At 47.3% G+C, this 17,767-nt stretch overlaps 1 protein-coding gene across 5 annotated transcripts in view; it reads right to left on the bottom strand.

Moving 5' to 3' along the window:
- The window catches only part of INPP5D (inositol polyphosphate-5-phosphatase D), a 149,026-nt gene that overhangs the window by 119,771 nt on the left and 11,488 nt on the right, over positions 1–17,767 (bottom strand). For all 5 annotated transcript variants that reach the window (XM_016950726.3, XM_016950727.3, XM_063790880.1 and 2 more), the window contains exon 2: positions 9,746–9,809. In XM_016950726.3, coding sequence (XP_016806215.2) covers positions 9,746–9,809 — 64 coding nt within the window. The remainder of the gene's footprint in view (positions 1–9,745; positions 9,810–17,767) is intronic.

Below are 17,767 nucleotides of genomic sequence, written 5' to 3'. Positions count from 1 at the left end.
CCACCCTCGCCCTCACCCCGCCTCTGTCTTCCTCAGTTATCCAAAGCAGCAGTGACGTATGCCCAGTGAGCAGGCACAGGACAACCCCTGACCCTTAAGGGATATAGTCGGGACATATGGCTGTAACGCTGTCACAGTTCTCAGTTCTCAGAGGGTCCCAAGGCAGACAGGGTCTAGGGGCCCTACTTGGTGCCTCTGTCCTCCATGACCCTCGCGCCTGGGCCCCGATCCAGGGCCAGTCAGGATTTCCAGGCACTTGTCCTCCTCTCCAAGGCCCCTTTGGACGGCCTTGCTGCCAATCCCAGGACTCCTGAGTTTTTTGTGTCCCAAAGTCTCAGCCCTTTCTCCTTCCCCTGTGCCTGGTGTCCCCAGCTCTTGGCCAGTCATGGGCCGGGGCCTCTGCCCGGTGACCCCGTGTTGGTGTCAGCGAGCTGACTGGCCTCTGTGCGTCCTCGCCATTTTAAAACAGTCATCCATGGAGTCACGTGTCAGACATGAGCTGCATGTTTACATAAACCATCTCTTTTAGTCCTCAAAATCTCCACAGGAGAGAAGTACTGCTGGCCCCCACTGTTTCTGAGGAGGAAACAGAAGCTTGAGAGAAGAAACTGCTTCCCCGAGGGAACTAGGACATTACACCACCCTGAAGACCCGAGGAAGAGCCTTCTCTGGAAATGCGGCTGCTGGAACTTGTCTCGGGACATCTCGGGAAGCATCGGCAGCCTCACGTGGACGTCAAAAGGCAAGGCCTTTATGACCCAGGAGTGAAAATCCCAGGAAAAGGAGAAAGATGAACAGACAACAGGGCCAGTGAAACATGAAGATCAGCTAGGCAAGGCAGGCTTGCAACAAAATGAGAACCTCGGCCGGGCCGGTGGCTCATGCCTGTAATCCCAGCACTTTGGGAGGCTGAGGCGGGCAGATCACAAGGTCAGAAGTTTGAGACCAGCCTGGCCAACATGATGAAACTCCGTCTCTACTAAAAATACAAAAAATTAGTGGGGGGTGGTGGTGCATGGCTGTAATCCCAGCTACTTGGGAGGCTGAGGCAGGAGAATCGCTTGAACCCAGGAGGCAGAGTTTGCAGTGAGCCGAGATCTTGCCATTGCACTCCAGCATGGGGGCCAGAGTGAGACACTGTCTCAAGAAAAAAAAAATGAGGAGCTCAATTCAATGCTGAAATGAGGATCCACTTTGGAGGGAGCTACAGCAGAACTGAGTCCAGAAAAGAGAACCCGTCTCGAATGCAGAGGAAGTTGACCAAGGCATGAAAAGCAAGTCAATAGATAACGGCGGATCCTGTGGAGGACAAATTTAAGATTGATAACTACAGCAAGGGTGAGATAAATCATAATTTTAAGTGAAACCTGTAGCACTTCCTATCTTCTTAATGGTGGCAGAAGAGTTAATTCATTCAATCAGTATTTATCAAGCACTCACTACATGCTAGGAATAGTTCTAGTATAGATGATAAATAAGTCAATATAAAAATGTATATTTTAAAATACCTCAGGGCTGGGCACGGTGGCTCACACCTGTAATCCCAGCACTTTGGGAGGCTGAGGCGGGCAGATCACAAGGTCAAGAGGTCGAGACCATCCTGGGCAACATGGTGAAACCCTGTCTCTACTAAAAACACAAAAATTAGCTGGGTGTGGTGGCATGTGCCTGTAGTCCCAGCTACTCGGGAGGCTGAGGCGGGAGAATCACTTCAACCCGGGAGGCAGGGGTTGCAGTGAGCTGAGCCGAGATTGTGCCACTGCACTCCAGCCTGGTGACAGAGTGAGACTCTGTCTCAAATAAATAAATAAATAAATGAATATAATATAAAATCAGGTAGTCACAAGTGCCACAAAGAAAAGAAAGGAGGGTAAGGGGTTAAAGAGCAACAGGTGAAGGGTGGGGTGACTATTTTTCTGGGGTGATCAAGTGAGGCCTCTCAGAAAGACTTTCTTCTATTTGGCAAACCCGAAGTGGCCTCTTGCAAATCTGACAGACACAATTAGACCCGGAACCTGATCTCGAAGGGCAAAGTCAAGATGAGAAGTGAAACCATTCTGCAATAAGCAAGAAATCATGCCTCCCCAGTGCACAGACATTGTTAAAATACTGATTGATTTTTGTGCTTTTTCTGGTCAGGGTTAGAGAAAGAGATGTTGAGCCTAAGGATGTCTGACAGGAACATAAGTCATTAGGAATGTCTGGGACAGGGCTGGAGCAGGTCCCAGAAACACGACACAGGCTAAGGAGAAGGAAGACCCAGAGACTGTGTTATCAGACCGTAGCTCATGGGCATTTGGTGCAGTGAAACTCGATATTCAATTTGAAATTTTCACTTTTCTGCTTTGAAATTCCCCTGGGATAGTTTAAACCTTTGTAAGTTAGGACACTTTTAGCTGTTAGAGAACCCTAACTCAACTAACTTGAGCAAAAAGGAATTAATTAACTCACAAAACAGAAAATCTAGAGGCAGGGCAGATCCCAGTTTGCTTCATTCTGTTCAGCAAATTCAAGGGCATCATCCAGGACCCAGGTTCACTTCTCCTTTCCGTGTGTTGGCCTCACTCGCCAGCTACTTCTCCTCATGGTTCCAAGGCAGCAGCAGAGACCCAGCTATCACATCCTATGGCAGCTTCCAAAGGTAGGAAAGAGGCTATCTTGGCTGGGTGCGGTGGCTCACGCCTGTAATCCCAGCACTTTGGAAGGCCAAGGCGAGCAGATTACCTGAGGTCAGGAGTTTGAGACCAGCCTGGCCAACATAGTGAAGCCCCATCTCTTCTAAAAATACAAAAATTAGCCCGGCATGGTGGCAGGTGCCTGTAATCCCAGCTACTTGGGAGGCTGAGGCAGGAGAATCACTTGAACCCAGGAGGCAGAGGTTGTGGTGAGCCGAGATCATGCCATTGCACTCCACCCTGGGCAACAAGAGTGAAACTCTGTCTCAAAAAGGAAAGAAAGAAAGAAAGAAAGAAAGAAAGAAAGAAAGAAAGAAAGAAAGAAAGAAAGAAAGAAAGAGGCTATCTTATCCCTATGTCTGTTTTTAAGACAAACAGACCTTTACGAGAAGCCCACAAAGCCCTTCTCTTCACATCTCATCGGTTACACTTGCATCCCATTCCCCAGTCTAAACTTATCGGCTACATGGTGCATGTTGATGTTAGTTCTAGACCGCCTTGGGTAACAAAGACAGGAAACAGGCCCATGATCTGGGGCAAGGTGAACCAGAAGGCTCTGGAACATGGAGAAACAAGGACAAAATGGCCAGTGGGGATGGGGAGAAAATAAAGACAGTCATTTGGAGGTAGAGATGACAAATGGCATGGATACTCTTTCCAGAATTCTCTGACAGACTGGGGAAGGGATTAGGGATCTTGCAGCCACACAAGAGGGAGGGGCTGCTCAGTCACAAGGGCATGTGTACCCCAGGGGGCTAGAAAACGGAGGGAGGCTTGGCTTTCTCAGGGGATTAGAAGAAAGATGCCAGAAGAGCTGGAATAAAAACTTACTCAAAGACCTAACAGAAGAAAGGTCTTTTGTGTCAAAGAACAGAGTTTGCAAAGTGAACAAGCCGAACACATTGCAGGTACTATCAATGAAAGGAAAATGACGACACTGGAAAAGAATTCCCACCGGCTTCAGAGTAGAAAAAAAGAAAAAAATGGGTCCCCTCTATAGGAACCAGCACAAGTTTGGCCTTGGATTTTGTACTCGGAACTATTCATAACGCTACATTCTTTTTTTTTTTTCTTTGAGACAGTCTTGCTCTGTCACCCAGCTGGAGTGCAGTGGTGAGACCTCAGCTCACTGCAGCCTCTGCCTCTCAGGTTCAAGCGATCCTCCCGCCTCAGCCTCCGGAGTAGCTGTGACTACAGGCATGCACCACCACACCCGACTAAGTTTTGCATTTTTAGTAGAGACAGGGTTTCACCATGTTGCCCAGGCTAGTCCCAAACTCCTGACCTCAGGTGATCCACCTGCCTCAGCCTCCCAAAGTGCTGGGATTACAGGCGTGAGCCACTGCACCCAGCCTGTAACACTACATTCTTGAAGGTAGTGCTGTACCTCGTATAGGATTTTGAGCGAACAGTTGGTTCCAAGAATTTTATATCTATCAAATTACTCTTGAATGTGTAGACAACTAAAGATGTTTTGAGATATTCAGAGGCTTGGAAAATAGATCTGTCCATATTCTGCAGTAGACAGAAAAACCAATTCAAAATGCAGGCTTCTAGAAGGTGAGTGTCAGAGCATAAAGGAATCCCTCCACCAGCACGGACCCCCTTGGGGCCCATTGTCCTTGGCATGGCTGTGGAGCCCACACAGGGCAGCCCTGGCCGTGCTAGGCTTCTGTGCCCTGAACCTTCTCTGTGCCCCTTGTTGTGCAACTTCAGGAAGTGTGTTAGAGCCACATCCTTTGCCCGGCGGCTCAGACGGAATCTTTACTTCACTCAGTGACCACTCAGAACAATAACAGCTGCCACTCGCTTCCTGAGCTTAATAACAATGGCTCAACCGTTCACCTCCTGGATGCTTGTGACGGAACAGCTTTTAGAAAGTTGTTTTGTTTTCCCTCTCCAAAAGCCATGTCGCCCGGAGATACGTGACAGCCACCGTCAGGGACCAGGGACTTGAGTCACAAGTGTCTCTTCTTTAGAACTCACCGGAATGGCTCAGACCACTGGATTTTTTCTTCCAAATCGGGAAAGAATAATGAAAGGGTCTATGAGATAGATATTTTCTAACTCTTCATCTAAACTTGCATGAAAACCTGGGAGTGTGGCTGGGCGTGGTGGCTCACGCCTGTAATCCCAACACTTTGGGAGGCTGAGGCGGGTGGATCACTTGAGCCCAGGCGTTTGAGACCAGCCTGGGCAACATAGTGAAACCCTATCTCTACAGAAAAATACAAAATTTAGCTGGGCATAGTGGTGCACACCTGTAATCTCAGCTACTCAGGAGACTGAGGTGGGAGAATTGCTTGAGCCTGGGAGCAGAGGTTGCAGTGAGCCGAGATCGCGCCACTGCACTCCAGCCTGGTCTACAGAACAAGACCCTGTCTCAAAAACAAAACAAAACAAAACAGAAAAACACCTGGGGGTGCTCCCATCTTGACTGAAACAATCAATATCCTAGATACAATCTCAACCTCAAGAAAAGACAGGAAGTTCACAGAGAACATTGATGTGATAGGGGATTATGGGTAGTTCTAATTTTCTGCTTTATTCCTCTTGGTGGGAAGGATGTTAGAAAGGACACAAGGGCCAAAAGGTTGTAGGGTGGAGCCGAAGGGCCTCTTTTGCTTCAACTGTGGCCCTAGGTTTGAGACAGCCATTTATGCGACACGTCTGAGGCCACTCCAGGCCTCCCTGGCCACCCTGGAGCTGGCCCATGAGGGCGGCTTGCAGGACCTCAGACTCTTCCTTACTTTCCCAAAGAGGGGCCATTTCAAAGGCAGCAGCAGCCTCCCAGCTCAGTCTGCAGCGAGCAGCTCAAGATAGGCACCGCTTCTCTTAGGGGAGAGTCACTTCCCTTTCCAAGTCAAGAAAGGAGTTTTGGCTTTACAAGAAACCCACTCTCTTGGTGTGGGACAGTCAGGCCTGCGGGACTGAGCCGTTCTGCCTTCGTCTGGCCTCACACAGGGCTCAGAGCACTGCCCCAATCCTCCCCCAACCAGGAAAAACAGTGCAAGCTGAGTCCAGAAGGTTCTCAGGGTTTGAGTGGCACAGCAGCTGTTGAACAGCTGCTTAACAGTTCCAGAGCGTACTCAGGTCCCTGAAGACATGAAGCCCATAGCCCAAAGAGCAGAGCTGAGGGAGATGGAGTTCCAAAATTTACCCCTCCTTCCCCACCACTCCCAGCACTGCCTAGAATGCTCTAAAGCACCTCCAGCTCCCTGCTGTCTCCACCCTCCTCCCCAGCAGCTTCCTTGTGCTGGGAGGTATGTGTGTGATCTCTACTTTCCAGCAGTTTCTTGGCAGTCCTTGCCCAAGGCCACATTGCTGACCAAATTGGACTTGAACCCAGATCCCAGCCGGGAATGGAGTCTGCTTTCATTCTAGGGGCACCTCACTGATTTACCACAAGGGACAGATGCCACCTGGGATCAAATATTATCTATAACCATGTGAAGGGCAAGAGGCCAAGCTCTCTGAGAGGCCACATTGCCCTGTCTCCCTGTCCCTCTGGGCAGAGTCCTGGGCTCATCCTTCCCCAGGGGACTCCAGACAGGCTTGGAAACACCTTCTGGGTTGGAAGGAAGAAAGCTTAGCCGGGGAGGCCGGGAGGCCTGGCTGTGAGTTCCAACTTCCGCTGTTCTCAGCAACACTCATATTTAGAACGAGGGGGTTGGATGAAGTTACAGTTTGCATCCTGCCCTCCCATCTCGGATTTTTTTTAAGTCTGTGAAAGATGGAGCGAGAGAAAAGAGTCCCCCAGGTGAGGCAGCTCCTCTCCCTGATTGATACAGGGCTGTCATGGGCTATGACACGTGGGCCAACTCCATGAAGTTAGTCTGCAAAGAACAAAGATGAGATCTTTGGTGTTGACAAGAGAACAGAAGTCCCCAGGAAAAGAGCTAAAGTTACTAAACTAAGAAACAATGAAAGCCTTTCGGTGCTTCACTTGGCAAAATTTCAGGCCAGATTCTTATTTTGGGGAGCCTCGTATTCTGGTGGCACTGAACAGGCTCAGGTGTCAGGAATGAGTTATTTAGAAACTGTGGCTAAGCTCAGAAAAGACTGTGAGGTTTTGCCTCAACATGAAAAGAGGAACTTGAGTTAAAATAGGCAGAGATCAATAACTGCTAAAGCTTCCCCGAAGGGCTCTGAGTCTGCTTAATTGGGCATGAGTGTGCACTTGGTCCTCAGTGGACGTCTGCTGTCATTTACTCTTGGAGGTAGATTTTCATAGGTGAGTCCACCTAGGAGAATCCTATGAGAATTCCCCTTTAATTCACCTTGAAGGAAAACCTCTTCAGACCACCTAGGTCCACAGCTCCCTGTACCATGTCAGCTACTGCAGAGGTCACAGACCTAGTGCCGGGGTCAGGAGCAGATATGTCCAGCAGAGCCACCCATCTTCTCTGAAAGCTGCCCGCCCACTGTCCTGGCTGAGCGGAGACCTTAAGGAGCCACGCTGCACCCACGACTCTGTCCCCATCTCCGAGAGGCAGAGGGGGGTACCTGCTCCAAGACAGCCGATTCATACACAGACTGGCAGCCCCTGAGTGGCTCATGCGGAGAAAGCCGTGGAGGCTGAGCCATCAGACTCCTTCTTAGGACTGGGGACTGAGAAGGAAGGCTGCTGGCTGGGAAGAGCGGCCCCACAGAGAAGAGCTGATCCACGGGAGAAGCTGCGTGCAGACCCCATGCTCTTCTGGTTCCAAGGCCCTAGGGCAGCCTTCTCCTTCCTGGCTCTGCACATCTCCACAAAGGCCGCCCACCCCTTACGCCTTACAGAGTCAGCCAAGGCGAGTTTCTGTTCCCTGCACCACCACCACCCCCTGCCCAGTAGCCTGATGAGGCCCCGGATTTCATCAGCAGTTCCCAGGGTCACAAGACGTCACAGTAGCAAGAGTATGATGGTGACAGAGAGGGGCAAACCGGAGACGCAGTCTACACATTTATAGGCGGCGGGTGCCGACTCTACTAGAAGCCACAGAGTCATGTCTTTTCCAGTCATACTTAAAGTTTTCTTCACTTTGAAGGAAGAGAAGAAACCACAAAGGGAAAAAAGATCAAAAGCATCGACCACTTTTAACTTAAGAGAGTGTGCCGACTCCTCTCAGCAAACCACCTATCACAGATGCCAACTCTGCCAGAAAAGCTCATGCCCTCCTAGACTTGAAAAAAATGGTAGAGGTCATTGAGGCCAACTGCCTGCCCCAGACAGGGCTCCCCTCCGCTGCTCACATCCCACACATGGTGAAGAGCCCATGTCAGAGACAGACATTCCCATGGCAAATAGCTGCCAAGCACTGGAAAGGACCTTCTTGTACTAGGTGTGCCAACATCTGCTCCTGGTGACTGCTAAGAACCAGGCCAAACCTGCGGGCGCCCTAGGCCGGTGGAAAGCCTTCAGCAGATGTGCCTTAGAGGCTGCAGTGGACACAGGGGCAGGAGGATGAGGCAGCCGGCAGCAATGCCAGCCTAACTACGCAGGGAGTGGTTCTGCTTGAGCCTAAACTCGCATCTCCTAAGGAGGCCTCGCAGCAAACGCCCCTGGACCGGGCTGCATCACACATGCCCCTTGGGCCTCTCTCAATCACATCGCTCCTCGAAGCAATTCCTTCCATCCTCATAAGCTGTCTTCCTGAGGGGCGTTCTGCTCACCACGCTCTCCCTCTTGACAACTTCTGGAGGATTTTTGCCCCCAGGGACTTGCCTGTGGTCTCCCCGCACCTTGAGTCCAGCTCCCTGTCTACTACTGCATCCTAGTTCGCACAAAATGAATCATTCCCTTCAAGCTTTGAAACTGAAGAGTGTACCCTGCCTCTCCCCTCCCACTTCCACTTTCTTTTCAACCAAACTCCTCCAACGCCGTCATTGCTCTTCCATGACATGATATCCAAACCTTTGTCGACCCCGGCTACTCTGCTTGGGACATGGATGCACTGCTGTGCCTCTTACTCTAGTCCCTGAGAACTGAGCATCTCTCTCTCTTTCTCTCTCTCTCACGCACACACACACACACACACACACACACACACACACACCCGGGATGTGGAAACTTTGTCTCCTTCCTTCTTGCCACCTCCACGTGCTCTTCATGCAGCCAGATAACAATAGCTTTCCTGGCTTCCACACACTCAGTTGTCACATTTTGTGGCGAAACAAAGCCTTTAGTAAACCGTGCTTAGGGTGGCCTTCCCGGGCTTGGACGGGTGCAGCTGATTTTTGTTTTTAAATTTAACTGCAGCCCGGCGGGGTGGCTCATGCCTATAATCCCAGAACTTTGGGAGGCCGAGGTGGGCAGATCATTTGCTGTCAGGAGTTTAAGACCAGCCTGGCCAACATGGAGAAACCCCATCTGTACCAAAAATACAAAAATCAGCCGGGCATGGTGGCGGGCACCTATAATCCCAGCTACTAGGGAGACTGAGGCAGGGGAATCACTTGAACCTGGGAGGTGGAGGTTGCAGGGAGCTGACATGGCGCCACTGCACTCCAGCCTGGGTGACAAGAGTGAAACTCTGTCTCAAAAATAAAAAATATTAAAAAATGAACTGCAAGTTTTGCACATTTTGACTTTGCTTGGTGAAATCAGATGCAGTGAGCACCAGCCTCGGACAGAACAGAGTTCTACAAATGGAAAGGCACTGTTTTGTGCTAGTCTCGCAGCCCCTCAGAAAACACGGTCTGTTCTCCTGTAAGTTCACCTCCCTTCTCTCCCTCCTGAGCCACTTCCTCTCTCTCCTTTGAGAGACTGAAGACAACAGTCGGCCAAGCCACAGCCCCTCCTTTCCCTTCATCTCTGGACAGTCTGCTTCACCTTCGTTTCCTCTTCATACCCATGGACCACAAATAGCCTGCGGCATGCAACTCCGTCATGTCACAGAGCAGGGTCACTTGGAGGGCCCCAGTTTACCAGCTAAGCCACCCCACGGACACCTGGGAGGAAGCCAGGCTCAGCCAGGCCTTCACGTCCGGCTACCTGCGCGTGCGCTTTCTTCCTCATCGTTTACACCCTTTCTCTGCCAGTATCGGCTGAAGTCAGGTTCAGATTTCTAGGTTTATAAAGGACTCACCTGAACAGTGAATTTATCGTCTTCATTGGGCAGAATTCTGTAAGTGTAAACGCAATTCCGATACCTGAAATAGATCAAAGACTTTATTAGAACCCATGCAGGAAGACCTGGTTTCCTCTTAACTGAAAAGACAAGACTTCCTGACACAGCTTGAGGAATCTGGACACAAAGTCTCTGAATTTCAGAGCTGACCGTTCTCTTAAGATGGAGGTGAGTCCTGACGTCCAGCAATCGTGGGCTGAGGCACTCTTATTCCCCCACTGCTTCTGCACTCAGGGAGCACCAGGAAAAGGTGGGGGGGGTGTCATTTAGGTGGGGACCCGGCAGCTACAGGGTCTGATCTAAAGGAGTCTGCCACATGGAGGGGCTTTCTTAACCTCTCGGCTGCCAAGAAGATAGAGCAAGAGTGGGTGTTTGCAGGCCAAGCACGGTGGCTCACGCCTGTAATCCCAGCACTTTGGGAGGCTGAGATGGGTGGATCACAAGGTCAAGAGATTGAGACCATCCTGGCCAACATGGTGAAATCCCATCTCTACTAAAAATACAAAAATTAGCTGGGCGTGGTGGTGCACGCCTGTAGTCCCAGCTACTTGGGAGGCTGAGACAGAAGAATCACTTGAACCCAGGAGGCGGAGGTTGCAGTGAGCCTAGAATATGCCACTTCACTCCAGCCTGGCGACAGAGCGAGACTCCGTCTCAAAACAAAACAAAAAAACAACAAAAAAGAGGGGGTGTTTGAAGAAGAAACACGACTCCAGTGGGCCCAAGCAGAGCGGCCTATGGTGAATGGAAAGCCAGGCACAGCCACAGAGGGGCCACCTGTCAGGGGCAGGGATCACTCAGCACCTCGTTCCCGCTGAGCTCCCTGCCACCCCCAAACGGCTTCATCCTCTTGGACACTATGCCCCGTGGATTATCTCCCAGGGGTTGGCCACCAGCCTTGCTGAGACCTGGATTTGCCCCAGCAGCTGGAGAGCAAGTCTTGGGGTTGTTTCTAACAAGAAGGTCCTAGGAATCCCAGATTCTCTTCTCTTTCTAGAAGCTCTACCTTCCTTTGGCACAGTCATCTCTAATGTGAGGAGGAGATGGTACTTTTCACTTTCCTAAAACCTGTGAGAGGAAAAGGGGGCTGTCAAGTGCTAGCACCTTGGGAGAGGGGCACACTGGGGTGGCCCTCAGCCTGCTGAAACCCTGGCAGCAGCTAACACCCATGGAATCCATCGGCTGCTGAGGCCAGAAGGCTGTCAGGAGATCGAGGGAAAGCTATTTGGATCTTAGGCTCTTACTTAAAGCTGCTGGTCTGTTCTCACCCACCATAATCTTGCCCCATTTTGCTACTTAAGATTCTCCTGAGCCCGGAAGGCTCGCCTGGCCCGTAGAGCCCTGTAGACAGGACCAGCCTCTGTAATGAAGCCAGTGCCTCAGTGTAGAAGCTCCACACACTCACCCCCTCAGGTACAGGCACTCCACTGAGCATTTACAAATGTTATTGGTATGTTTTGTTTAACTAGATTTTTTTTTTTTTTGAGACAGAGTCTCACTCTGTCACTCAGGCTGGAGTGCAGTGGCACGATCTCGGCTCACTGCAACCTCTGCCTCCCAGGTTCAAGCAATTCTCCTGCCTCAGCCTCTCAAGTAACTGGGATTACAAGCTCCTGCCATCACACTTGGCTAATTTTTGTATTTTTAGTAGAGAGGGGTTTTTTTTTTTTTTTTTTTTTTGAGACAGAGTTTTGCTCTTGTTGCCCAGGCTGGAGTGCAATGGCATGCAATCTTGGCTCACCGCAAACTCTGCCTCCCAGGTTCAAGCAATTATCCTGCCTCAGCCTCTCAAGTAGCTGGGATTACAGGCATGTGCCACCACACCCAGCTAATTTTGTATTTTTAGTAGAGATGGGGTTTCTCCATATTGGTCAGGCTGGTCTCGACTCCTGACCTCAGGTGATCCACCCACCTCGGCCTCCCAAAGTGCTGGGATTACAGGCATGAGCCACTGCACTTGACCCTGTTTAACTAGATTTTTTAAAATATATACTAACTTTAAAAAATGAAAACCATACAGAAAGATATAAAATAAAAAATAAACATCTCCTTCCCCACTCCCATGAGCCCCTCTTCTTAGATTTCCTATTCCTGTTTGTAAGTAAGTTCAGAAATTTTAAACATACCCACAAGATTATATATGCATATCTTTTTAGATGCCAATAATATCATACTATATATACCGTTTTCTGAAATTTGTTTTTTTCACCAAAAAAGATCATAGAGGTCTTCTCAAGCCAAGTGAGAGATGGTTTATTACTATTTTCATCATGTTTCACCATGTGCTGTACACGTGTTGACGTTTATTAGTGATTGTAGATAAATCACTAGAAGGTGACAGCTGGCTAAATGACCTGGAGATCTGCTATTTTGATAGAGACTACCAACTGTCTTCCAGTGAAGTTGTGGCCTTTTTTTTCTCCTACTAACCGGATATGAATGTGTCTATTTCCCCACACCCTGCCAACTGGCTGTTATCAGACCTTTTAATCTTTGCAAATCTGAGAGGTGAGAATGATAACTTGCTTTAATTTGCCTTTCTTTATGAGAAAAGTCCTTCAGCATGTTCTCATGTTTAGTTATCTGTATTTCTTTTTCTGTGAATTCCCTTTTGTGTCTTTGACTCGCTTATTTTGGTATCATTTTTTGCTTAGTTATGAATAAGACTCTGATATATGCTACAATATATTTTGGAGTTATTTTTAACAGGTTGTTTTTAAAGCTGTGTAGATGTTTTACAATTTTATGTGGCTAATTTTACAATATTTTATTTTATGGCTTTTGCATCATGGGTACTTAAAAAGAATTTTGAGTAATTTCACTTCCACATGTCTCTTCACTTCACATAGAAAAGGTGATTTTTCTGTCTTTCTCCCATGGCTGTAGTCCCCATCCTTCTGCTCCCTGTCCTACCTCCAGAGCCTGAATTGATACAATCGTCTTGCATCAGAGACAGCAAGGATGAATCTCTAGTCCAGTGACACTACATCTCCCAGGGACACCTCTGGGACACAGAGAACCACTGGCCTCAATCCCCCTTGCAGAGCCTGCCAGACAAATGTGGAGATAGCTCAACTCTGCTGTGCTCTTATTTTTCAATGCTCTCTTCCCTTGGCACTTCCTCCTGTAGGTATGCAAATGAGGTGAGGGGTGAGAACAGCCTCTTATTTGGCTGAGGGCAGCTGACTTGTGGAAGAGCTCCAGCCAGCCCAAACATCAGCCTGTAGACAGAGAGAAAGAACATAGTCACGAAGGGAGAGTCAGAGGCAGGCGCACAGAACAGGAAAGCCTTTTTGGTTCAATCAAGTGTGGCAGACAAACCTTTATGGCTTTTTCAAAGATGTTCTAGAAACACTGAAACAAAGAAACAGCTCCATGTTACCAAAACAGATCAGAATTCAAAAGCTAGTATAACAGGAAGAAGATACTTCCCCCTTAGACAGTAACATCTCAGCAGATGTTAATGACCCTGCATAGCCAATGCACAGGGCTGGACATTCTGACCCCCAGGGCTGAATCAGTTTCAACCTTCAAGGGAAAACATACAGCACCACCCCACACACACCCCATCAGCCCCGCCACACACAAGTCATTGGGTGAGCAGTAGTACCAAACTGTATTCCATGGGTGTGGGGACTCTGCCAAGCGGTGGAGGAAGGTGCTCACTTGGCCTGCCACCCCACCAGCAGTTTGTACTTCACTCTGGTCCTATATACACACACACACACATATACATGTGCACACACAACATATGCATACATGTGTATACATGTAACATGCCTGCATGCATATGTGTATGTACACATGCACACACACACACAATATCTTGCATGCAAAATGTTTAAAGCAAAGATTCTACAACTAAATAGTGTTTGGCAATTGCTGCCCTGGAACATAACCTGGAAAACATGCTCACTGCTCTTTGGGGGCAGTGGGTCCCGCCCAGCCCTTCCCCAGCTCTTTGTGGTGATTTGGTTAACACCTTGTTACGCTAACACTGGCTCTCAGCTGAGACTCCTCCCAGTGACTGGATGGCCTTTCAGAGTAATCAGATCAGGATTATTCCCATTGGAGATCTGGGTTAGGATAGCACTGGGCCCAACAGTACTTCCTTCTGCTAACAAATGAGATTTGTTCCATTCCCAAATGAAGGGGGGCTTACAGCCAATTTCCCATGTGACTCCCACAGGTGCTGGGTGATGACAGGTGCCCACCCTGTGCGGAGTGTGGGGCAAAGAAGAGGCAGGAAGGTGCTTCTCAGTAGAAGAGCATTTCCGGACCAGGTCAACCCTGATGTAGTACGAGAAGTTCTACTCTAATATGGGAGGACAAGCCCGTGGAAGTAGGAAGAAACATCATCGTGTTTGATTCTTTCAGATAAATCTTAGCATTTCTGTATGGCCATTCCTAGCCAAATGAACACTGACAGCCAGACCCAGGAACATCTTCACCATGGACAGACCCACAGAGAGACAGAGAATCCAACTATAAAATTCAAGAACCTCTTTGTGTTCCTATCTTGCTTTGCTGATCTGCTCCTGTAATTGCTTTTAAATCCTTTTGTGACTCTTGTTACGTATCATTTCTAATTTCTAATGTTTTTGTCTGTGTTTTTGCACTTTCTTAAGACTTGTGTTTCTGCAGATTTCTGGACAAGATGGGGTAGGAGAATGGGGGCTGGAAACCCTGCGTTCAAAAAAAAACACACAAAAAAAGCTATTTGCACCAATGTAGAAGGACAAGAAAATGTGTGGCAACCTTGGGAAACAAACTGTTCACCATTCGCCACTCCAAACCTTGAAGAATCACAGCCAGAGAGAAAGCTAAAGTTGATGAATGAAAAGAGGCCATTTCTTGCTAACCTGGACCCCTCCAGAAGGGAGAAAGCATTAACAGGTGGCTCAGCTGGCCAGGAGGTGAGAGATGGAGGTGAGGCTGGCCGAGTATTATTGGGAGCTGGCTGAGCACCCCCACAACAGCTTGAGGGTCCAGCGGGCTATTCCTCGTCTGACAGCTACTCAAAGACAAGACCCAGGTATGAGGCGCCCCCTCTCCACCCTTGGAGGGAGCCCATCCTCTGTGTGTCTCACCGCACCCTCATCTCTGGCCCCACCACCGGCTGGATCTTGAATTGTCATCTCCCATCCAGTGCCAGTCGTTTTAACCCACTCCCATCTCTGAACAAATCTGATCCAATTGTTCTCGACAGTTCTTTGTCAGAAAAGAAAAATCACCTGACCTATGAAAACATGTCACCATCCAGAAAAGGGCATTTTCCTAAGGACTCCAGGGAGTTACTTCCATCTTAAATAGAATCACTGATAAAAATAAATTCTGGACAAGTCTGATTTGTGAACTCAGGAAGATTCGAGAGACCACTGCATATCAGAAATTGGAGGGATTGATTGTGAAAATTGAGCAAACTGAGATAAAGGAAACTGACCGTTAGGGAACAGCCGGGACGTTTAGAGTCAGAATTTAACACACAACAGAGGCAGGAAATAGCAGCTATGGATTGGAGAAAGTGAACAAGGAAAAAGACACACTCAAGAAAGTGGTACTAGAGGAAAAGACAAAGATTTAAAAAAGAGAGGGAAGAAGAGAAATACAGAAGCTGATCTCAGTCCTACAGATGCAACAGGGCTTCCTGAAAAGACAGAGATTTTTTTTTTTTTTTTTTTTTTTTGAGATTGAGTTTCGCTCTTGTCGCCCAGGCTGGAGTGCAATGGCTCGATCTCGGCTCACTGCAACCTCTGCCTCCCGGGTTCAAGCTGTTCTCCTGCCTCAGCCTCCGGAGTAGCTGGGATTACAGGCACCCGCCACCATGTTCGGCTAATGTTTGTACTTTTAGTAGAGATGGGGTTTCACCATGTTGGCCAGGCTGGTCTTGAACTCCTGACCTCAGGTGATCCGCCTGCTTCAGCCTCCCAAAGTGCTGGGATTACAGGCGTGAGCCACTGTGTCCCAAAGTGCTGGGATTACAGGCGTGAGCCACTGTGTCCGGTCCAGAGATCATTTTTTAGAATATAAAAACAAAAAGCAGAAGAGATTAACCAACCTAAGAGCCTGTCACTTGAAAAGTAGGAGATTAAATGGACAAACCTGTGACAAACAGAATCAAGGAAAGAAACAAATGCGAGTGAGCTGGACAGCCTCTCCCTGCATCCCCTCCCCCAGCGAGACCCACTCTCTACCCTTTTCCACCTGCCCCGTGCAGCCAGCAAATCTCCGGGGGCTGCTTTACCCAGGTTTGGCTGAAGCAAGGCACCAGCAGGGTAAGTGAAGGGGGGATGGGCTGATTTGTTCCACTGACCCCACCCTGCCTGCTGCAGATTTGCAGGGACAGAACTCCACCTCTGGAGTCTCCTAGCTGCAGCCCTGCCAGGTTCTGGTGACACAGCTCTGGCCACTGCCTCTTCAGTTCAGGGGTGGGAATGGATCCTGAGGGTGCCAGCCACTGGCTGCCTTGCCATTCCTGTCTTTATCACTCCTGTTGAACATGCCATCTATTTCCTGCCAGGACCCTGGGCACCACAAACAGTTAGAAATGAGAAAATGAAGACGGCCACAATAAAAGAGAAAACTTACAGTTATACAAAACTATGCATGATTGTTTGCCAGAAATTTTGAAAATCTCAACAAATAGATTGTTCTCTGAAAATTACATATAACTTAACAGAAGTGACATGGGAGGAAATAGAAAACAAGACCAATTCAACACTAAAGAATAAATTGAAGTAATTATTAAAGAATTATCTGTATAAATGGCATTGAGAAGAAGTGGCTTTACCAACTTTTTTTTAAGTATTTCAAAAATCAGATAATAATTATGCTACATAAATGCCTCCAGAATATTTTGTAAAATATACATGACTCTTAAAACCATAACATAACCAAAATCAGGTAAATCAACCTCAACTATGAATACATATATAAAAACCCTAAATAAGTTTCAGAGTACAATAAAAAGTATTGTATCAAGAATAGTTCATTGTAATCATGCAAAATGGTTTAACATATATATATAAACCAAATATAAATATATAAAATTATTTTACCAGTAAATGAAATAAGGGGTATAATATAATCATCACAATAGATATTAAAAAGGCATTTGATAAAAATTAAATACTCAGTCCTTCAGAACTCTTTCTAAAACTAGAAGAAGACTGCTTCTTCTTGGACATGACAAACAGCAACAATTACCTTTTATCAAGTGGTAACTAGGTGACAGAGGCTATCCCATGCCCTTCCCAGGTGGTCCATAGCGATTCTCACAGTATGTCTCCTTGAGGTGGATGTTTTCTTTTTCCAATATTCCCCACTGTAGTGTTTTAGAAATACTGGCCCATGCAATAAGTTATGAAATCTGAATAAGTGTCATAAGTATTTGGAAAGTACACCACAAAACAATGGTAATTTGTAGATGACATGAGAGTCAAACATGAGAGTCAAACAAGAAAATCCCAGAGAAGCAACCAAAAAACAATTTGAAATAATGAGGAGTGAGTAAAGTGACAGAATAAAAGATGAATTTATAAAATCTAAAACTTCCCTGTATGTTATCAGTTATAATGAAATGTAGGGGAAAATGTATTCACAATAGTAATAAGAGTATAAGATAATCAGAAGAAATTATAACAATAAATATGCAGGATCTATATGAAGAAAATTACAAAATTTAAAATAACAGGGACAACCATATTTGTTAAGACTGAATATTACCAAAATGTCAATTTATACCAGCTATATTATGGATTTTGTACAATTCCAATCAAAGTCCCAATAGTAGTTTTCTCCAACTTGGCAATATTATTAGCTGGTTCACCTGGAAGAATAGATATGAAAATCACCTAAAATAAAATATTTTATAAAATTAGGTGGTATAATTGTTATGATATTGGTGAAAGAAAAGCAGATATACATGGAACAGAGTACAAACACAAAGAAAGATATATGACTTAAAATATGATAAAAGAG

The sequence above is a fragment of the Pan troglodytes genome, chromosome 13, assembly GCF_028858775.2.
Source record: "Pan troglodytes isolate AG18354 chromosome 13, NHGRI_mPanTro3-v2.0_pri, whole genome shotgun sequence".
Lineage (NCBI taxonomy): Eukaryota > Metazoa > Chordata > Mammalia > Primates > Hominidae > Pan > Pan troglodytes.
The sequence above is the reverse complement of the archived record's forward strand: the minus strand, read 5'-3'. Positions and strand labels throughout refer to the sequence as shown.